The 23487-nt window shown below is 38.2% G+C and overlaps 1 protein-coding gene across 1 annotated transcript in view; it reads right to left on the bottom strand.

Moving 5' to 3' along the window:
- Positions 1 to 2465: 2465 nt before the first annotated feature.
- SULF1 (sulfatase 1) overlaps positions 2466 to 23487 on the bottom strand; it is a 98235-nt gene continuing 77213 nt past the window's right edge. Inside the window, exons 11-19 of the mRNA XM_036742137.1 lie at positions 23093 to 23348; positions 21564 to 21660; positions 20645 to 20739; positions 20238 to 20303; positions 18957 to 19129; positions 12505 to 12647; positions 12275 to 12398; positions 9249 to 9282; positions 2466 to 2576 (exon numbers count right to left, since the gene is read on the bottom strand). Coding sequence (XP_036598032.1) covers positions 2546 to 2576; positions 9249 to 9282; positions 12275 to 12398; positions 12505 to 12647; positions 18957 to 19129; positions 20238 to 20303; positions 20645 to 20739; positions 21564 to 21660; positions 23093 to 23348 — 1019 coding nt within the window. The 3' untranslated portion in view covers positions 2466 to 2545. The remainder of the gene's footprint in view (positions 2577 to 9248; positions 9283 to 12274; positions 12399 to 12504; positions 12648 to 18956; positions 19130 to 20237; positions 20304 to 20644; positions 20740 to 21563; positions 21661 to 23092; positions 23349 to 23487) is intronic.

Here is a 23487-nt window from a genome sequence, read left to right as displayed (position 1 = left end):
TAGCAACTCCAGAGCAATAAAGAGCTGTTCTGCTTGTCCTGTATCCCCAAAACAGCAATTAAGCCATTTCAAGGAAACCATCACGTTCAACCTGGAAATTCGTCACTAGTTATTCCTCATAGAAGACAATGATTTGAGGTCTGGCTGAGACTTAAGTAATGTAAAATGTTTATTGCAGAAATATGTTTACTACAAAACTTGGTCATGTGAATTTATCTGAAGCAGATAAAGTTAAAACACCTTTTTATTTCAAGAAATATTGCTTCTAGACTTTCCTGAAGCCAGAATTGTTCTATAAAAGTATCACAGAATATTATACAAGATTTAAAAACACAGTAGGTTTCCTAATGACGGGAGATCTATTTACAAATAGCATCATTCATGACCATAAATACGTTTGTTCTGTCATTCAGTCAATGACACATACATCAGATATGTAACAGCTAGTTAGTTTTTAACATATTTACAAAGTCTATAACAACAGCTTTTTCAAATTAAAGATTCAACTAAAGGAAAAGGAATCTTAAAACAAAAAGGAACCTTAAAAACAAAGCAGATTTTTTTTTGCTTTAGTTCTTGAGCTGTGTAAAACAAAACAGAAGACCAGTACACTAAACAAAATAACAGATAGGAAACTTTTCAAAAGAGGTTGGGTATGGTAGTGAAAAAAATGAATGAGGTAATTTTTTTTGTTGGTATGTGAAAATCTACAATGGGAGAATAATAGGAATTCAAGAGCATAGAGTTTCAAAGGCAATCAGTTGAGTATTGTACTTTTAAAAAATTTCAGTATTTGGTGAAGCCCATAAAAAGGAAAATATAACAAAATACTATGAAATTAAACTCACGGTGCATGTGTGTGTTGTGTTAAAATTAGGAAACATTCATGAGTTTATTTTATTGAACAGATTTTCAGTTGTATAATCCAGCTTTTACGTCCCTTATCCATGTCAATAAAACAAACCCTTCCAAATGAAGAAAAGCCTTTTATAAGATGTCTTCAAAAATATACTCAATTTTAGATATTTCAAGGATATGATAAATATTTTGATACCTCCCTTAAATGGAGGGAATAGCCAATTTTTTATTCTTTGTCTTTTAAAATCTCAGAACACTCTTAGTCACTATGTCCTTCTGCTATTCAGTTTTAGCAAGTCAAAGTAAAAACATGCAATATTTTTCTGGCAAAACAGTATTAAAACAATATACTTTTCACTTGCAATCCATCCTGTATCTCTTTCTTGTGACCCTATGGTGTGACATCACAATGTACAAACAACAAGGCAAGGAACAGCATGTAAAATAATGAAGAAATGACACAGGGAATAAGGATCTCAAAGTGCAATATCATTTTACTCTAACCTGTGACATTAAGAAATTCCAGTGGTTAAAAATCATTGATCAGAAACACATTATGTAGGCAGTGCGAGTATACTAAGACATTCATCGATGCTGACAACTTTTGGAAGCTATGTAACTCAAATTCTTGGCATCCTGATTTAATAACTTTTTATGGTGTGTTTTTATGACCTTCAAAGGGTAATACTGTTTTCACACCCAAAAAACCTCTTTCTCTACCTGTGAAGAATCAAGAATTAAAAAAAAATGTCTTAGTGGGTCTGTGACACAAACATACATACATGTACTAATTACAACCACAAACATGTAGCTCTAATAAGCTTGGAATGTGTGTTGGCATGATTGCCTTTATTAGTTTGCTAATAACAATTTAAAAAATCCTGTGTATAAGGTTTACAATTTCAACTAATTGGAGGTCAGTGAAGAAGAACCACTGCCTTCTAGGTTTCGCAAATTCTCCCTTGTATGATTATCCTCTGTGGTGTTCAAAATTGTCTCCATTTTTCCGGATCCAATTGGCTGATCAACATTGGATGTGTTTGCAACCCGATGAACTGATGATCCATCAGAGCTCACAGGAAGATACATCTGATCTTCAAATATATCCTCTCTCTGGTCATTGTCTTGGTGTGATTCTTTCTGATGACTGCTAACGGGCTGTAGAATGAAGCTATTTGTTGACTGCAGCTCTGTTAAACCATTGCCACTGAAATCCATTTCAAGGCTATTTAATTCTTTATCCTCCATCCATTTTTCAGTATGACGATATTTCCAGTGTTTGAAATTCAAACGACTCATCTCAGGAATATCATTATTCCATTCAAGTTTCCTCTCTTGATTTAATGGTGTTGGATTCAAATCTAGGGTTCCCAAGTCCAGCAGCCACTCTTCTGCCTCCATACTGCCTATGTCTTCATCTGACTCAGTGGAGGACATTTCCTCTAGCATAGGCAGTGTGGATGATGTGTTCAAGAACCCATGTTGTGGAGCGATTTTACTGTCATTTGTGTTATTTTGCTCATAGTGACTGTTCAGCAGTGCAAACACTCTATCTACATCCTTCAAGTAATTAGTCCAGTCAACCAGACTCAGTTTATAGTTGTATCTGTATTCATAGGAACTTTCATTTACACTGTATAAATCTTCCAGTCCTTGCCAGTTGATGTCTTCAGTGAAGTTTGGCAGCTTAACCTTCCCATCCATCCCATAACTGTCCTCTGTGAAAATACAAGCAAGCTAGTGAAGACTTACATTGAAGAAAACAGTTCCAACCCATTAGGTCCTGCAATTTATTATTATATTTCCAAAGCAGTAATTAAAAATAGATCTTTAGCAAGTCTCTCCCCCAACAAATTTAGTATGGAAGCAATAGTTTTAGTTTGTAAAAGTGATTGGGCAAAAGACCCAACCTGGAAAAAGAAGGGGGTAGGGAGAAATCTCTGCTCTTTGGAAGCATAGGGTAATGGAGAGAACACTGGATTGATCAGAAGTGAGAATTCTGAGCTCTGCTGTTCTCTATTATGAACTTGGCCAAATTACCAAAATGTTTTATGACAACGTTTACTAACCTTTCAAATGAATATCCAGTCTAATAAGGTTGGGTAAGGTCAAATGGGATGACCATGACAAGTGATATGAAAAATGATAAAGTAGTCAATATGGGTAGTTATTTATTATTATTATATCTTAGAACTTGATAAGAACAAAAACCAAACCAGAATCTAAGTGAACACTTCAAACCGACTACTTGAACATACTTATGTCATCACATTTTTAGCCCTACAGAGCCATCCCTCTTTGAATGTGTATCATGGTTTATTAAAAAAAATGCATCAACGTTTTCTTCATTCTGATTGTTCTTAGTATCCCTCCTCTTTGCAATCGGCATGTCACCATAGCTGACTATTTTAGTCCTGTAGATAAAAACATACATAAAACAAACAAAAAAATCTTCCACGAGAGCCAATTAGAAAAACAGGGTCAAGGCTGATGATGCTGAGCTATCCAGAACATCTAGTCATTGAGTGATGTTCATCTCATTACTCTAGTCAGATTATCAAGAGAGGAAAAAAGGAACTAAAGGAAACTTTGCATCTCAATTTCCCAGGTGTCATGGGCCAAATTATGGCCCAGCTCAAAACACAAGTTTTATCTATTTTCCTGTCATGAGCCTTCAAAGTCAACTTCCCCCCACCCCCTCACTTCTGAGAAAACCTGGGGAAGGCAGCTGGGGCTCCTTGCTGGACTGTAAGAACAGCAATGTTACAATATGAATAGGAAATTATCAATTTTAGCTGGAATATTGTTTATCTTTTTATTTGCTTCTTCCTTTCTATTTTTCTCTTTTCTCTCAGATTCTAATGACTATGAGGAACTAAAAAGTCAGTGATTGCCTTTGATTTGGGTCAGTCTATAGCTGATCATCATTGAACAGCATGTCCTTTCTGTTAGGCCAAGTCATGGTTCTTTTATCAGGACAGTACCATTAGGGCTGGGGGGTTGTCTCTCTTTTTGAAGCCAATGTCAATTAAAAGAAAGAAACATTATTTTGTAATGTATGAGGCAAACAAATTATAGTTCTGGAAAGTGAAACTTATAGGATGAAGACATTTTTTGTAAGAAATTTTTTTTAAAATCAAGTCCCATAACATCACTAATTTCCAAGGAAGACATTTTTTTGCTATGCTGGAAGTTTTGCATTATCAGTCCATATTTACTTAGTCTATACTTCCTTTCATTTTCTCTTCTTCTTTTCTCCTTCTGGTATTTTCTGTCTTTTTCTTAGTTGTTTTTTTTTTCTATCTTTTTCTCTGTCTGATTCTCTTTTTCCCATTATCACAAGTCTTATTGGCAAGTAGTTTGACACAATAAATCTTTGTTGAATCACAAGAATTCATCCATATTTACTCATGCTTCTGAAGCCATTTTCCCTCTGAGATAATAAGCCTCAAGAGCTAAAGGTGACAAAAAAGACTGTAATTATGGCTTCTGCAAGAAAGCTCCTATCTAGCACTGAACAGAATTAATATAGTAATGCTGAAGTTATCTGCCACAATTGAGGAATGAGTTCTTGCATACAACAAATTTTTCTAAAGAATCTAAGCTCAATATTTTTTATGTGCCAGATCCTTTAATTTTAACTATTCCAGATGGCTATCTTTAAAAAATGTAGTCTGTGCCTTCCTGCACACATTTTGCTGAAAAAAATTTAATCTTTTCTTCATTATAAACGTCAGGAATTTTATTCTGCTGCATTGAGTGCAGTGAGGTCCTTAGGTGCTCCTAATGTGCCTCCAAGGCTGTTTGCCCTGCCTTTAAGAGCTGGCCTATGATTGGTAAGCATTTGTGGTACCCTGATTCCTTGCACTGCAGAACTCATCTAATTGCCTTCCTCCTACCTCCTCCTCACTGGATCTCCTGTTCTCTACCGTCACAGATGTCGATTTGTCATCTCCATTGGGATTTCTAGCAGCTATTGACTCTTTGAAATAGCTCTTAATATTGCTAACTTCTTTCACCACTTTCTTTTCTCCACTTTTCTTTTTCTTCTTTCTCATCTTGTCTAATTATCCTGCTTTTTTATTTTTGATTGTTGAGTTTTGTGATATGTGGCTTGGCTCTATAGCCACTGCTGGCCAACAAGAATCTTCCTTTACTTCTGTTCAACAAATCAAAAAATCACATCAAGTCGAATTTTTGGAGCTTTTCAGATATTTTTGTCACTGCCAACTGCTCAAAGAGTTGCTTCTTCACTGTCTGAGCTGCCTTCAATTAAAAAAATCATTTGAGGTTCAGTGCTGGCTAGATGGTTGATATTCTCACAAGAATGACCTCCAAAAACTGAAGCATTATAGTGTTAAAATGTTCTCACATCTCAAAGTTCATTAGCATGTAGAAATTGAACTTTTACAGGTAGGACTACCATCTTAAGAAGGTTGGATGTAGATAGCAAATGATGACCTTTAACCTTGAATAGAGGTGCAGACAAGTAGGCAATAGGCCAACTGGGAATTTACAAGGTCTTATAACAGGTTGTATTTCCTTTACCTAGTTCTAGTTCAAATGATATCATTAGAATTAAGATAGATTTTTGCAATAGTTTACAGATTAAAAGTGACTAAGTATCAAATGCAACCAAAAATAAACAGAAAAATTAAATGTTAAAATAAGAGCGGTAATTGCTTATGATCAGTAAACATGAAGAATAAAACCTAACACACAACTTTCTCACTATGCTTAATGACCAGTTGTTTATTTTGTATTGTGCACAAACCAATGTGAGGTGCTACTATAAATCTAAGGAGAGACTTGGAAATGACCCCTATTTTTGACATTTGTATTTATCTACTTGCATTCAAAAACATTATTTCTCTCAACTACTTTTCTTAGTATTATAACAGTTTAAAAGTAATTTTTATCTTTTAATCATGGCAATCCTCCAGAGATCTCAGATTTTCCTAAATGCAAACAACAACATGACAGCAATGTTCAAAAGGTTCCATGCTTGAAAAACTTATTTCCCTGTTTCAACAAGCATATATACACAATTTACAAGATAAAAGTGTGGTCATTTAGTGATGGCTAATGTTGATGAATGATGGTAAGAATGATAGTGATCAAATGGGAATTTTCTTTAATGTCTGGCCAAAGGGTGGCACAATTTTCTGGGGATATATGATTGGTTAAGATTTGTCCTTAGTTATTAAGGATGATGTCAGTTAAACTTTGTCTCTTCTTCACATTGTTTTTTTCATCTAAAGCAGGGGTTCTTAAACTGGGATTCATGAATTTGTTTTAAAATATATGTTGATAACTATATTTCAATACAATTGGTTTCCTTTGTAATTCTATGCATTTTATGTTATGAATTTAAAAACATCATTCTGAGAAGGTGGTGCAGTGGTTTTACTAGACCGCCAAAGGGGTCCATGGCACCAAAAAGGCTGAAACATCTTGATCTAAGGCTTTGACATACATCTCATCATTGTAAATTTAAATAATAGCAATAATCATGATGATGATGATAGCTTTCACAGCTAGTACTTTAAGGTTTGCAATGCATTTTAAATAAAGTGGGGGCAATCACAAGCAAAGGGATAGAAGCATAGTTTCTGAGACTGGGACTTGCTGAGAAACAATATCCAAGAAGACAGCTCGGCATAGAAGGGTGCTATTTTGTTGCAAGATGTGAGCTGAAGAGGTAATAGAAAGCTAAAGGGAGTGGCCCTGGCCACAAAACAAAGGGTTATACAGAAATAAAATGCTGGTAATTCAGAGATACTCATAAATATGGCCATCTCTGATGGCAGCTCTGACTTTAAACATGGAGGACAACAATATTAATATTCTTTTGTGACATCGAAAAAGACAGAACAAAAATAAAACAAAAACCAACTGAATGACTATATGCCTACTTTCCCCCCAATACAGGATGGGGAGAAAGCTCTCAGTTTTACTCATATTTATTTGCTAAAGCACTATCTGAGCTGTGTCCTTCTTTTTTTTTTTTTTTGGTTTCTCTCCTAACCTAGGAATTCCCAGCCTGAGCTCACATTTCTTTTATCTGTATCAAATGTCCACTAAAGCAATGAATGAGAAAAGCAAAATGAATTTGCTGAACGAAGAGATCAGATTGCTTTGCCAGTGGCTTCTGCAGCACTGTTAAGGATAAAAAACTAAATTATTCTCCAAAAGAAAGAAGTCATACTTGGAAAGCTATGGGCCTAACAGGTCTAGCCCAATTGATCATGTTTTTTCCCCCCGAGGATTTATAGCCTTTCAAATGTCCTCAGCTTGGTTTCTGCCACTTCTTTAAAAGTCTTTTGCAATCTATCTAATAATTTTTATTATTAAAAATATACTCTAAAGTGTTTAAAAGATTAAAATCTGAAAGAATTGTAATTACTTAACATCTCTTGTTTCATATATTTGTATCAGATATATTTATCTATATTTATAGCTGATTATCTATCTATCTATCTATCTCTCAATCCCAAAAGTACACTGAGAAACTCCTTCCTTTATCTTTTCTTTCTTTCTCTTCAGCTCTCCCAGTTGCTATTTAACTTTTCCAGTTGGAGCCAAGGCTGCATTCATTCTCTGGTTTCAGTTTCATAAAACGTAGCTGATTTTTTATCACTGTGAGTCCTATAACAATACCAATTGCAACCTCTCCTTGCCCTAATAAACAGCCTTTATGTTATGGTACGCCGTGGCCAAAGGAAAAAGGAAAATCATTTCCTACTGGCCAGACTTACAGAGCTGAGCATTTGTGAACTCACGAAGTTTGTCACCAGGTCTGTACTTGAAGCCCTTGAATTTTTTTGTAGGACTAGGCTCACTAGAGCATGTCCTTTGAAGATATAGCCAAAGTCGCTGCCATGACAAAACGAGGCAGTGGACTTTGATTCTAGTGAAGGGGCTAGTTCTTAAGAGGCCAAAATAGTAACAAAACAATTGAAAAACAAAGCTGAAGGGAATATGGCAAATCAATAGAAAAAATGCAAAGCAGAGCTAGAAGTTTCTCATTTTTTCTTTAAAGGCGTCACCACGAAGGACACTTGTCTTTGATACCAGATTCCTCTATACATCAATGCACTACAATGAGGTTCTAGTGTCACCCCACACTATCAGAATAGTACGAGTCAATTGTCATCAGTCATAGGTGGCACCAGGGTGACAGGTCTGTGGTGAATTGAGGCTCTAGAGGGGAAAATTAGGAAAGACCAATTTCCTGAGGTGGAATGTAACATCATCAGTATTTTCTGGTTGTTCTCCATGGGTACAATATGGAAATAGTATAATATAGTGGAAATAGGAGTCATCCTGTGGGGTGTCACAGTGGAAATAGGAATCATCAGACTTGCATGCGAATTTCAGCTCTGCTACTTATAAGCAAGGTGACTCTGGGCAAGTCATTAAACCTCGCTAGATCTCAGTTTCCTCATTTGTCCAAATGAGGAGGTTTGACTAGACAGATGATTTTAAAGGACCCTTCCATCTCCAAATGCTATCAGCCTATGGAAATAAACTTTTTCTAGGTATGCTAACTCTCGCTTTCCTTCTCCTTCTTTTGCCATCTTTGTCCTTCTTGTTGTTGTTCAGTCATTTTTTCAGTCATGCCCAATTCCTCATGACCCTATTTGAAGTTTTCCTGCCAAAGATACTGGAGTGGTTTGCCATTTCCTTCTCTACTGAGGCAAACACAGTTAAGTGACTTGGCCAGGGTCACACAGCTAGTAAGTGTCTGAGGCCAAATCTGAACTCAGGTCCTACTGATTCCATGCCCAGGGCTTTCTCTACTGTGCCATCTTAGGACTAGGTATCAATATTTCTCATCACTATCCTTTTGAACTCTTTGCTTCCTAGGATTTACTAGTAAGTGGTAACATGTAGGGTCTTCTTTGTTGTATACTCCAGCCTTCTCTTTAAAATTCTCTTAAAATTCTAATTACTCCCTATGCCTAGAGATCTTTTAACTTATATTTAATGAAATCTTTCAGATAACTAGCTGCTATGAAACTCCCAAGTAATTAGAGAAGGCCCCCAAAAGAGACTCATTTTTTGGTTTCCTCTAAGATTATTGTTCTCTACAACAACGTATTTCTCATGTAGCTCAATATATATTGTTTAAAAAGTTCTTAAAAATCAGCATGGAATAAGTTAAGTGTGTTGGCTGATGCTTTACTGTGAGTGAGGGGAGTTAAATGCACAATGATTTATCTGAAACCAATGACAAAATGCAGTGTAGGATGCTGTTAGAACTTGCATGCACCACAAGCTAGCGCTTCTCTGTACAACATGGCAAGGAACAGACATTAGTTGAAATGGACTGGATCATGCAATTATTGGGAAAGCAGCTGCCAGGGAGAATAAAAAAGTCTGAATACCTGTGTGGGTCATAGCTTCCTCCATCTTTATTTCCTGATATAGGAAAATACAAGAGTAACTTATGTTAGCGTTTAGAATCTGTAAAAACCATTCACAATGTAGTTTTCCATGCATATCATCTAACTCCTAGAAAGAAATATACTGCATTAAATACAGCCAGGCCTGAGGTCCCAGTGAGGTTTTTGACAAACTGGGCTCAAAACAGGGACTGGAAACGATACTTGAAAAAGTTTCAAGTTAGAAAACACGGAACAGAGAATTTCCATGAAAGGAAGAGAAAAAGTAAGGAAACTACATTTAAACACAAGGAGATATCTCCTTCAGAAGTCCACATTACTCACGACCAAAGTTAGACCTTGGTGTTTAGCAGCCAAGATATTGAAAAAAAATTTGGCAATTCTGATTTCCCTCTGTACTGGTTTAGCTGGTAGATGGGACCTTTTAGAGCTACCTGGTAAGAAACGTTTTCAATTCTCTCCATCCTATCTCATCACTGAGAAAACTATGCATAACACCAACTTGTGTGCTCATGCTATCACTCACATTCTGGACACTTTGGGGTTCTTACAAATAAATACCTTTTCAAGCATTGGTTCATGGAAAGAGAACAGGGTTTGAAGCCAAAGGACCTGAAGTTAAGTTCTGACTATGCCATTGCCTCACTAAGTTACCTTTGGCAAGTCATTTGCCTCTCCAAGTCCCCTGTCTCTTTATCTATAAAATGGGGACAATGAGACCCACAGTACTTACCTCCCAGAATTATGAGGACCAAATGGAATAACATAAACTGAAATACTTTGTAAACCTTAATGTCACCTACAAATGCCAGCTATTATTATTAGCTCTATTCAGACCTCAGCTAGAGTGGCAGTATCTCTCTAATGGAGGCCCTAATCAGGTAGGAAGGCAGGACATTAGTTAGAATGTATGCCTCTTTTATGAAGGCTGAGGCGAGTAGGGTAATCCTCAATAAAATTGTTCAAGGTCATCATACCCCTAAAGAGAATAAAGAAAACCAAAAGGTCCATCCCAATTTCCTTTCAGCTGGGTGTCAATTAATCTCATTCAAGTATTAGCTGCTAACTAAAGTATAACTCTTCCTTTGAGGCTCTTGAGTTTCACTGGGGCTCCTGATGAGACCTTTGGGACCTGACAAAAGCTGTAATGGTGAAATGATTTACAGAGGGGTTGATATTTAGGGGCAGGTGACCAACCACCTTCTTGACCCGCATGGGAGGTGACCAATTGACAACTTAGAAGCACAACTAATCACTCTGAGAACAGGTTATCCCCAAATGGCTCAGCTACTTGCCAAAATGATTCCTTCAGTATCTCTGGTATCCTTGGTAGTACTTCTCACTGCTGGCTTTCTTGGCTTTTTCCCATACCAGTTGCTTTACTTATCTTTCTACTCTTCCCTCTTTCCTTTACAGCTATTAAAATACTGGGAAGTGGAATCTTTATGTTGACATTTCTGGGTAATAGATGAAGAGAAAGTGGGCATGCTCATTAACCATGAAAGATGGGGGCAGGGAGAGAAAGGGGGCAACTTGTTAGTTGTACCCTGGGAGAAAATGAGTTGATTAGTACAGTACTACACCCTAGGGAGGAAATAATCTGACCGATTCCACACATTCTCATTTACTCTGTCTAGATCCCAGGTTAATGAGCTGCTCCAGAAGCTCTAATTTCAGATACTATTCCAACTGATTGTTTGAAATTTTCATTAAGGGGCATAGGAGACACTTGCAAATGAGCCTAATTCACTTTGTCAGATGAACTGAAACCCTGCTGGGGCAATTCCAACTGTAAATAGGCAGACACTGGCTATTGTCTGAGCCAGCTCAGCGCCTTTAAGGAAAGAGGATACCCTCATTTACTTAAAGTACAGCTCATGCCCATTGACAAGAATAACAAACAAACCCCCAAAGCTTTCGTCCCTGTTATTCCATCTTCCTGTGGATGCCTCTGTTGGGAATCAAAGCTTGTTAACAAAATTGGACCTGTTGGAGAGAGTGGAGTGAAACTCTTACCAACTCTGACAGGTCAATTGCATTACATTTCATTAATACCTTCCTCCAAACTAGGATATTGAATCTGACCATGAACTCCCTTGAGAGTTTTCCAAAATATTTTTCCATATATACAAAAGTTTTAGATGAAGAAAACTTGGTAATAAAGGAACTAAAGTAATATCTTTGAAATACAGAAAATTATACATATAATAGATATTTAATTAACTACATATATGTTCACATACATAAATATGTATATGTGTATAGGTATGTATGGTATATAGATATGTATATACACCTATGATATAAATATCTAGATATCTAGATCTATGTATTTCCCATAGTAAGCACTTAAATGATTTATTACGTGATTTCTATAGATCTCTCTCTCTCTACCTATCTTACCGTCTATCTATCTATCTATCTATCTATCTATCTGTCTGTCTGTCTGATAGATATGTATGAAAGGCAGTGTCATATACTAGAATCTACTAACTAGATGAAGACTTGGTCTCAAAGCCAAGACCTTAGTTCAGGTCCTGCATCTTACACATAATGATTGTGTGTCAAAACACACAGCTAATCCTAGGGCAGGTATGTCCCTGAGCAAGTCACTCAAGTATTTTTTGGGTTTTAGGCCAATGGTATCAAACTCAAATTGAAACCAGAGCCTCTAATCTTCTGTATACAGAAGGGTCCCTGTAGGGTACATATTGACTCAGTTTTAAGATGTAATATTATCTTTGTTTTATTGTATTTTTGTCTATTTTGTTCAATATTTCTCAATAACATTTTAATCTGCTTTGAGAAGCACCGGGGAGAACAGCGCCCAGGTCCCAGGTCTGACACCTCTGTTCCAAGTAATTCTCCAAGACTAAGTAGCAAAGCCTGTAGTGCTCAGCATTGGTACAGTGAGCTTCCCTGCTCAGGAACCTAGGAATTCCTTATGCCAATGAAATCCCACAGGTTCCGTCCTTTTCCCACGCCTACACGTGTATCTTCTCCCTTACCTGCTTCAAGTCCTTTGGGCCTTGGATTACACTGTTTATAACCCTGACAGCTTCTCAGTTCCATCAGCTGTATGTGCAACTGATTCAAGATGCCTCTTTCTACTGTGTGGACTGTATTTGTGAGCTGGAGGTAAAGAAAAGGAAGGGTCAGGCCAAGGAAATTGACTCAAATTTTCTCTTTAATATTCCACTTCTTATAATCTGAAGAAAAAGGAAAGGGCTTTGTTTACCTGATAGGGATCTGTATTCATGTCAAAATATTCCAAGAAGCCAGTAGCAAACTCACAGAAAAGAAAGTTGTGCGTCTCATTGACTGTTCGCAAACACCAGTAAGTATTGTTGTTGGAGCTTGTGCAGGCACAGAAAGATCCCACTGTTGGGCAGGGGAAAAAGGTGAATGAGGTTAGGTATAACATTGTTGCAGAATGACCTTTGAGCCAATGTTTTATCAGATTTAAATCCATGTTGCTTATTTTCTTTCTTATAGGGCTGGTGGTATAGGTTTTTTCCCGGCTTGGTAGTCAAACTTGGAGATTAAAGGAATGCTAATTAATTACTCAATCAACAAAAATTTAAGAAATATCTGATATATGCTGTAGCCAGAATGGCCTTTGTTTTCTTTGAATGACTCAGCTTACCTCATTGAGCCTCTGGACACTGGGGCTTGCTCTTCCGGGGCAGGAAGCCCAAAGAGCATTCCAGGAAGCAGACAACTTCCTGTGTGATGAGTCATGGGGCTGGCTGAGGGGAGGTGTTAATGTCTATGCTAGGGGGAGGGGCCAACTCAAGAACCAATCAGCCCTGGTCATTCAAGCGGAGCTTGATGATGTCACAAACTCTATAAGAGGGGAGAGGACAGCTTGAAGATCCTCTCTTTCCTTTTCCGGTTGGAGCCAGAGACAGTTACAGCGACAGTTACAGCTACTGTTACAGCGACAGTTACAGTTACAGCCACAGCTGAAGCAGGAGCTGCCAGTAGCAGAGCTGACCTACGGGAGGAAGCTGAACAAAGACTTCAGGCCAGTGGGTAATCTTATTACCATCAAGGGGGAAGCATGATTTTGCTTTACGCAATCATGCTTCTCTGTAGCCTCCTGGTTACTCTTGCAAGGCGTACTTATTGGGCCTGGAAGCTTTTGATCAACATATCAAAATGGGGTTGCTGGTTCATGGGTTGGTTACTGTGGAGCCTAAATAAATGTTTTGATTCTTCTGCCTTCTACTTTGAGAGTTTCTTATATCCGGCGATTCCGAACGTTTCAGACATGTTTATGATCCTCTTTGAGATTATAAACTCTGCCCTCCTGATACATTTGGCGACGAGGATGGGATCGCTAGGTATAAGATCTCTATTTAGAAGCAGAACAATTCCAGAGGAAGAGATGAATATCCCAGGATGGGAGGATCCATTTTATTCCTCCCTAGCAAAAGAATTGGCTAAAAAAGCTGGACCCTGTGAAAACTGGGAACCAAGGCTACGGAGAGGAGATCCTAGGGATTTGGAAAAGTGTTTACGAGAAGTTGGGATTCAGTCAGGGGCATCACTATCTAGGCAAAGCTGGATAGTGTTATCAGCCTACCGGCTAGTATACGAAAGATTGAGATTAAGTGAAAGACATGGGGGCACTCCTACCCCACAGGAAGAAGGGGAATCTCAGATAGCAGGAGACCAAACTGACTCAAATGAGAACTTTTCTATTAATGCGGCTAAGAGCAACAGGAGACCAAAAAAGCCCAGAGTGCATTTCAACCCAGCCCAGAAAGAGCCTGACTGCCTGCTTCGTCCTAGCCATGGTGGCAGAGGAAGTGAGTGGGGAGAGAATGAGACAATGTTAGGGGCTGAGGCACAAAACACTACTGGGGTTCAGGATGTGCCTCACACAGAGAATAGGAGATGGTTAAATGATCAGACAAGGGCTCGACCCATACAAAGGAGGAAGACAGAAACCCGAGGTGAAGATTCAGTTACAAGGGAAATTCAGGAAGATTTCTCACCGCAAGAGGTCACAGATATTTTGAGTAGATTCAGCCAAAGAATAGGAGAACCATTGATATCTTGGATGGTAAGACTCAGTGATCAAGGGGCCAGTGGAATATCAGTAGATGGGACAGACTGCATGAGATTCATAGGTATCAGCCATGATCCTCTAGTTCAACAAGCTTTTAGGGAACATCATCAGCAAGGAGATGGTGATAGCAGGACTACTCTGTTGGCATTAGCCGCTGTGGGATGCAATAAGAGATATGCTACTGATTCTATGTGGCCCACTGAGCACAGACCCTGGTATTCACTTAGAGATTGTATCATGAGACTAAAGGAGGAGGTAATGAAGACTGCCATTATGATAGGAACTGCAGACAAATATTACAATGATCCAATGGAACTGCCTCATAGGAATTTAATAATTAGGACAGCTCCCCCTGCTTATAAACAACTAATTTTGAATTTATTACTTGGAGAAGTAGGGAGCCGTCTTACAACAGTGATAAATAAGATTTTACAGTTACATGACTTAGGTGACTGGGGAAGGGATAGATCTCCTCGAGAGAGAAGGGTGAATAACCAGCAAACTTGGCGCCAAAGGAGAGTAACAAGGAAAGAAATGTTTACTGCTTTATTGAGAGCAGGGGTAGGTTTTGAAATGATAGATGGAATTCCAACCAATGAATTATACAGAATGTATAGAGGACTTGATAACACGAGAAATAGGGAAATAAGAACTGCTCCTGCAAGCCCACAAGCCACTCAGACTGAAGGTGACCTTGTGTGATCAACGGATGAAAACTTGTACATCTGGGGAAAGGCTGGGAGGACAATCTTAGTCTATATCTAGGGTGGGATCCTCTTGGCTTCCTCATTATGTTCCTTTTGAAAAGAAACATTTCCCACCTGAGTTTGGCTCTGATGTTGGATCTTTGCATAACTAAAATCTCAACCAAACTTGAGATGATTTTATTTGAAGAATTATAGTCCATACTTGTCTATTCTTTTTGTCCTTTGTTTTGGCTAACCTTGTTGCTAGTTTTGTTTCCTTCAGGCTTAAGCACCCTGCACTTTCCGGTGACTGCCTAAGCATGTAGCATTCTTGGAATTCCTGCCAGCTCGTTAAAGAAATGACCTCTGGAATGGGACTTTTTGGGGGCAGGGCCATCTCTACATCCAATTTCAGCATGAAGAAGCTATGGAAAATGAGACCTTCACCCCTCACCCCAAGATTTTGAGCCCCAATCGTTCAAGGGGGGTGGAAATGATGATAGTGTTCTGTTTCCTTATTTTGTGTTATCCTTGCTGTGTTGTTTTATTGTTATGATATTATTGATCCTATGTAATGGATACAAGGATTTAGGGGTGGACATTTGAATTATTAATAATTATTTTGGGGATGATTGATTGAAGAGATTATCTTGCTGGGACCTAGGGGTGGATCACATTTGAATCGTAAACCAATATTTAGGAATGTCACCAAATGATATGTTTTGCTTTATTGTGAATGATATGTTTTAGTTTCCTGCATAATTGAATCACAATGTTCTAGGATATATAATTTAATTTGAATTATGATTGGATTGTGCATCCTAGAACATTGTGAGGGGTGGAGTGTAGCCAGAATGGCCTTTGTTTTCTTTGAATGACTCAGCTTACCTCATTGAGCCTCTGGACACTGTGGCTTGCTCTTCCGGGGCAGGAAGCCCAAAGAGCATTCCAGGAAGCAGACAACTTCCTGTGTGATGAGTCATGGGGCTGGCTGAGGGGAGGTGTTAATGTCTATGCTAGGGGGAGGGGCCAACTCAAGAACCAATCAGCCCTGGTCATTCAAGCGGAGCTTGATGATGTCACAAACTCTATAAGAGGGGAGAGGACAGCTTGAAGATCCTCTCTTTCCTTTTCCGGTTGGAGCCAGAGACAGTTACAGCGACAGTTACAGCTACTGTTACAGCGACAGTTACAGTTACAGCCACAGCTGAAGCAGGAGCTGCCAGTAGCAGAGCTGACCTACGGGAGGAAGCTGAACAAAGACTTCAGGCCAGTGGGTAATCTTATTACCATCAAGGGGGAAGCATGATTTTGCTTTACGCAATCATGCTTCTCTGTAGCCTCCTGGTTACTCTTGCAAGGCGTACTTATTGGGCCTGGAAGCTTTTGATCAACATATCAAAATGGGGTTGCTGGTTCATGGGTTGGTTACTGTGGAGCCTAAATAAATGTTTTGATTCTTCTGCCTTCTACTTTGAGAGTTTCTTATATCCGGCGATTCCGAACGTTTCAGACATGTTTATGATCCTCTTTGAGATTATAAACTCTGCCCTCCTGATACATATGCCAAGCACCATGCTAGGTGCTAGAGATACAAATAGAACCTGTCCTCAGGGAGCTGACATTCTTCCAGTGGGATATGGGCACTTTACTAGGTGTTCGGCCCTGGGTTAAGTCACTTAGCAACTGTTTGCCTCAGTTTCCTTAACTGTAATAATAGCACCTACCTTGTAGTTGTTGTGATGATCAAAAATACAATATTTGTAAAACGCACAACACATAGTAGGAGCTAAATAAATACTATAACCCTTCCCCTTCCATGTTCATGGACTACCATGATAGTTTTTTAGAAATGTTTTTTCTTGTGTAGCAGTGTCAAAGGAAGAATATTTGGTGTAAAAAAGATGGGAAGAAAAATAGTCACAAGACCAGTGAAAGATTAAAGGATTAAAGATTAAATGGTGAGCTGAGATGTCACTTATGCACCAACCTAAGGTGAGAGGCCACATAGATTACAAAACTCCCAAACCAAAAGTCTTTTCATTAGAGGGCCTGTAGGGAGTACAGAAGGCTGGGATTGATTCTCTTGGAGCAGTAGATACAGAGCTGAAAGGGACCTGCAAGGTTCTCTGGTTCTTACTGTTCACAAGCAAGAATCAAATACCTACTCCACAAAGATCCTGTGCCCGGATACAAATATGCACACGACATGGATCCCACCCATAAGGAGATCGCCCAGTTATTTCCCCACTTAGCCTGTTTCCCTGTTCCTCCGACTGCTGCCATTTGGCTTTGGACTCAAAATTTTTAAAAAATGGATGTTAAAAATTCTCTTTACAGATAATTGGAAAAAATAAAATACCATTTAAAAAAAGAACCCTCATGATACTTTTCCATTCCTGTGATTTCTAAGATCAAAATACCCTTCCCTAGACACCTGGTCCTCTATATGTGTAGTCTCTCTTGACGTGTTGTTCTTTCTTTCTTTAGGGTTGGGACTGTATTTTGTATCTGTATCCCTAGCACATATAACAGTTCTTGGCATGTAGAAAACACTTGAAAAACAATTTCTCATTGATTTATTTATATGGAAAGAAAAACAACTGGTCTTTTTGGGTTGGCCCATGAGATCTATTAGCCATTTGTTATTTGTCTGGTGCCAATGAATGTACACCTAGTACCACCTGGAAAGGAGCTGGCTGCTACATGAAAGTATGGTTTATGTTGTATTGCAGTGGTCACTGGCTATCCATGTTTATAATATATGAATTGAAAATTCCTTATAGCAGGAGTTCCTAACCTTTTTCTGCATGCCATGATCTATTTTGTCAATCTGGTAAAGTCCATGCCTTCTTCTCAGAATGTTTTTTAAATGCATGGAACAAAATAAAAAGATTACAAAGGAGATCAATTATGTTGAAATATAGTTATCAAAATATTTAAAACAACAACAAAAAACATTCATGGATTCCAGTTATGAAACCCTGTCTTAGAGGAACACAGACCTAGTGAAAGTATCATGAAGTACCAAGAAAGCCCACTGTCTTAGTTGTATCTGCTGCATGCCCTAGGGAGGGGGTCTTTGGGTGGCACACTACCAGGGCAGTACAGGGACAGCATCAATAATAAGCCTAAGGAAGGAACATAACCTTCTCCCCTTCTTCTCTGAGGTGCCAGCTATATAGAACATAAGGGAAAGGAAGATGATTAGCTAAAATCCAGAGAGTCAGTCTTGAGAAATTTGCTCTTAACAAGGCTAAATCCTTTCTAATGATTAAAATCTCTGTTGTATTCCCCATTTATCAGTTTGTTTCTCATTCTTTAATGTCTACAAAATCAATATAGACAATACATGTATTTATAGAACTGTAGGGTCATTGAACTCAGACTAAGAAGGTACTTTATAGGGTATTGAATCCAACCAGCATCACAACAGAAATCCTCTCTACAATATCCGTGAAAAGTAGCCACCCCAGTTTCTGCTTGAAGACCCCTAGTAATGAGGAATGTACTATTTGTCAGGTCAACCCAATTGCCCTTTAGTTGTAATTCTAAGTCTTAGGAGATTTTTCCTTGCATGGAAAATAATTTGCATGCAAGCCAGTAAAAAATAAAAGCATTCATTTAAAAAGTGCACATTTTGCAGTATACCTCATCTGCATCAAATGTCTTCTATTTTATTTTGGGTATGCAATTTAAACTAAATGGGAGCATTTGTGGGGAAAGAATATATACTATTCTAAGACAGGAATCTGGGAGAAAATTAGCCTTGCTACATAAAATATGGACTACTTAAGAAAAAAAAATAAAACCATCTAAGCTGCCTTTGGAAAAAATAATCAAATATATCCCTTTTGAATTTGCACAGATTCCTGTGTCAAGTGAAGTACATGAAGTACATGAAGTTCATGAAGAAGAGATTCTTACAGTTCCAAAATGGTGCGGTTTGCCAGTGGTTGTTGTCGTGTGTAAAACAGGTAAGTCCAGGCAGGCTGCACTCGTCCCCCTTCTTTTGTCTCTTCTTCTCTTTCCTCTCCTTCTTCCTTCTCCGATTCTCTTTGAAAAGCTGTAGTTTACTATCCACTTCTTGAGCAGCTTCTCTGTTCAAAGAGAAGGGATTTTGAATTATTTAAAAGTACTTTCTCTAAAATTTTTTGAAAAAGACCCTCACTATGATTTCTACTGTTTATTGACATCTAGTTAGAAGGTAACTCTTTCTCAAGAAAATCCAAGTTTCAATAACAGTAAATGTAAACTTTGTTAAATAGAAATCTTAGAGTTTCATAAGTTGTGCAATCTTTTGTGAAATGCTATTTTTCTGTAGATTTTATTTTATATTAACCTGGATTTTTAATTTCATTAATATAGAGATCTCCTGGTCTGAAAACTCACTCCACTGATGCAGATCAGTAACTTATCTGTATTTTAGGGGCATAAGAAATGGTCTGGACACGTGGAGAGGTTGTGACTTTTGTGATATAGTCAAATACTTTGTATCTGACTGAGGTACGTAACACTTGAACCTAGGTCTTCCTGACTTCAAAGCGGCTGCTTTATACACTATGCTATACTCTCGCCATATTTTTTAAACTTATTTAACTCAGTGGAGTAAATGTGGAGTCATTTTTGTTCTTTAATTCCCTTGAACTAGACATTTCCTCATTCAGCCTCAATCTCCTTTTCAGCAAGTTTCAAATATCCCTTCTCTGTACTCCTTCCTTTTTTCCCCCACTTTCCTTTCCCCCTCTTTCTCTGTTTTTCTCTTTTCTTTCTCTCATATAGTTTACAATCAAGTTTTCCCCTTTTCTATCTTTTTGTATTTTTCTACATTCATACTGTTGTTGGTGTAGCTGAAAACCTTGGAATTAGCTGAGGGGTTCTGCAACATCCCTCCTTGTCTTTTTTTTCACATGGCAACATAATGAGGAGAGCAGGCTATGCACATCACATATATCAGCTGGGTGCTACAGGGTGGAGAGAATTGAATTAGACTCTGACAATGTGCCTCAGTTGAGTGGTCTTGAATGGATTCTCATGACATTTTGAGGTGATGTCTCGACTGATTGATTTTCACCTTCCTGGGCACGTAGTAAACACTTGCTTTCTTTGCTGATGGCACCACTAACAACTGGGAAGTTGCCACTTTACCCAGTTTTCTTGCTACCATTTTTTCCCCTATACCAACTATACCCAATGGGAACCACTTACTTGAATGGGTGAAGGTGGCTCTTCAATTTCTCTTGGGTTTTCACACCTTTTTCTTTATTATAATAGCTACAGGCAACAGGATTAAAAAGTGAGTTTTCATACATTTCCATTTGATTACATTTAATTCATTTTCTGTAAACAAAGCAAAAAATAGAAAGATAACATGGCTACTACTGGCAAAAGCTTCTGTTTAAAGGGATTGTGCCTCACACCGCCTGCTTAGATTTATAGCGTATTTAATTTTATTTAAATAGCCTCAGTCATTACTATGTGCAATAGTACATTAAACATAATAAGCTTAGTAATAGAGAGACACAACCCCCACTATAATAACCTCAGCCTGCACCAATAGCTAATGAGTTTCCAGAGCAGACGTTACCAGCAGGCTGCAGCAAAGAAACCATTACCTCTGCTTGTTACAATCACATTCATCAGGCTTTCTTCTCTTTAGGTGTCCTCTCACTTCTCTTAAATTCTTAATTTTATCTTGGAGAGCTTCAATCTGGGGAATACATTGGGGATTAATTATATTTTAAGGCCAACAGACCTTTAGGATTTTCTTTTGAGCAAAATGCTTTCTCACTTCAATTTTATTTTTTCTATCACCATAAGCATATGTTAAACCACTTAATAAATCTGGGCCTTTCCTGGGAAAAGGTCAGAGTACTCATTACATCCTACCAAAGGTGGAATACCTTTCACATTTAATGCAAGTTTGTTTTCTAAGAGATGCATGATATCATTGGCCTGGAAGGAATAAAAAAAGAGTCATCAAATCATCCTTCACTTGTTTCCTCAAAGGGCTCATGGTATGGTGGAAAGAATAGGAGGACCTGACTTTAGATCCTGGCTCTGCTCACACTTCTTTGTCATTTAACCTTGATAAAATTCTTTATCTTTTCTGGACCTAGTTTGTTGTGTGACCTTGAGCCAGTCACTTAATCTCTTGGGGCCTGTTTCTTTATCTGTAAAATGGGAATGATGATGATGATGATGATGATGATGATGATGCCTATCTCACAGGTTTGATGGGAGAATCAAATGAAATAATGCGTAAAGTGCTTTGTGAACCTTAATATCCCATATGAATACCAGCTATTAATAAGTGGTTACTACAGGCAAGATCCTATGTTAGATGCTGATATTAATACTTGCAGTACCTAGCTCACAGAGTTGTTGATGGGAGGAGAGAGGAGTTATTATTATGTGTAGCATTTTACATGCAATTATAATACATACTAGGTATTACACCCATTAAGTGAACAATAAAAATAGCTCCTGAGCCATCCAGTTGGATTTGGAATAGACATTTAAATCCCAGCTAACCTCCTTATCGATGTATGCCTTGTGGTCTTTCCAGGCTCTGGCTGATTGATATAGTTCTCTTTCACAATGGATTGTGTCATTGGGAAGAATAAAGCACCTATAGGAAAGACCAAAGAAGAGATCATTATTTTTCCCCTGAACCAGTTAATTTAAATATAAGCAACGAATCAATGAAACAAGCTGATAAATAGATAATTATGAATGCAATGCCTCCTGGTTATATATGTGGGTGTCCAGAATGGGGTCAGTGGGAATCACTGCCAAGGGCATGGTAGGCACTGGACAGACTTAATACCATTTCTAAAATACACAAAAGCAACGAAAAGAAATTTTAGCTTAGAAAACATCAGCTGATACACCTGAAGAAGTGACTGGGCTGGGTGGCATTGATAGAGAATATTAATATGAGATTTCAAAATGCTGCAAAAGAAAAGACTTGGCATAAAGAATCATTTAATAAAAAGGACCATGTCTATCTGTAATCCTTTCCTATTGAGATCATGTTTTAACCAATCCATTCATTTTTGCCCATTTGAATGCCACAAAGAGAGACCTAAGGAGGAAGGTGGGCTGATCGATAAGGAATGGGGGAGAACAATACGATTAAAGAGTATGGCTGCTTTTTGGTACTATAAAGATTACAGGATGCAATAATCAACACTTTCTAACTAAGCAGTGTTCTTTCTTATAACACAAAAGAATGAGGTAAATAATAAGGTAAAAATATAGGTAATAAGGTAAACTAATAAGATAAAAGACATTTCTACAGAGTTCCTTTTTTTAAAAAGCAAAGATGGCTGTATGTAGTCAAAATATGTTATATTGAGGTATGGGGGGTAGTATATGGGTATGAGAAACAGATTGGAAGAATAAACTGAAAGCATCAGCACTTTGCTGAAACCCTTCATTCCCCAGCTCTTTCCCATGGGCTCAGCCTCCACAAAGCAAGACATGCTGGACTAGCTGGGTGCCGATCTAATTAACTCAAGTATTTCCCCTCCCTAATTCCATTCTCCCATTTACCCTATTTCCCTGGAAACCCATCCAGGAGACCCCACTTTCTGATTATGCCCCAGCTACCACTGCAGCAAGAGTAATACAACAATTTCTAAAGAATAGCAACCACGGATCCAGGAAAAAGTGTTGGCTTAGTAGTTCAAATAACTATCCCCATCTGTTTTCTCTCCTCTCAGCACCCCCTGTGGTGAAAGCAGCTCAAGGGCACATGCTCCATGCCTGCTATGTTAAGATATAGCAATATTGTTGGGGCTTCTTGGATTCCCAGTAGAATAAGGCTGAATATGAAACTGAATCAAAATCAGACCTCGAAAGCTTCTGTTCCCTGGATCCCCACTGCTTATTTAGCCACGAGCTGCTAACCAATGCTAGTTATTCTCCCACTAAAGCTGAGCTGCATTTCCTTCTTGTAATGGTATGAAAAAGGTACTAACAATAATAATTATATCTCTATATATCTATATATCAGGTTAACTTGAAAATCATTCCCCTGAATATCTAAGGATCCATACTTATGGGTCACTCGGACAGTATCTGATTGTCCCACTGCGTTGGGGCCGTCAGCCAGCATTAATTCACCATCACTGACAACAGCAGCAGCATTGTGGACTCCTGGAGACTTAAGGCCTTCATCATGGCGCTTTGAAATACTTCTTGGCCGTAACAGTTGCAACTCTTCTTCCTCTAAGTTTATATCGTATATTTCTCCTTCAAATTCCACAGATAGGGAACGGGTTTGGCGAGTGTGAACAAATCTTGGCTTGTATTCTGCAAGGAAGGGAAGGCAAGTTAACACTGATACCAAGATATAATTGTATAGTTTAAGAAAATAGAAGGATTGAAATGATAATTTGGTATGGCAGGCCCTTTTGAATGCAGAGAATACTCACACTCAGCAAATTTAAAT

Source organism: Trichosurus vulpecula, chromosome 1 (assembly GCF_011100635.1).
Source record: "Trichosurus vulpecula isolate mTriVul1 chromosome 1, mTriVul1.pri, whole genome shotgun sequence".
In the NCBI taxonomy this organism is placed as follows: Eukaryota; Metazoa; Chordata; class Mammalia; order Diprotodontia; family Phalangeridae; genus Trichosurus; species Trichosurus vulpecula.
This window is presented reverse-complemented; position numbering and strand designations above follow the sequence as displayed.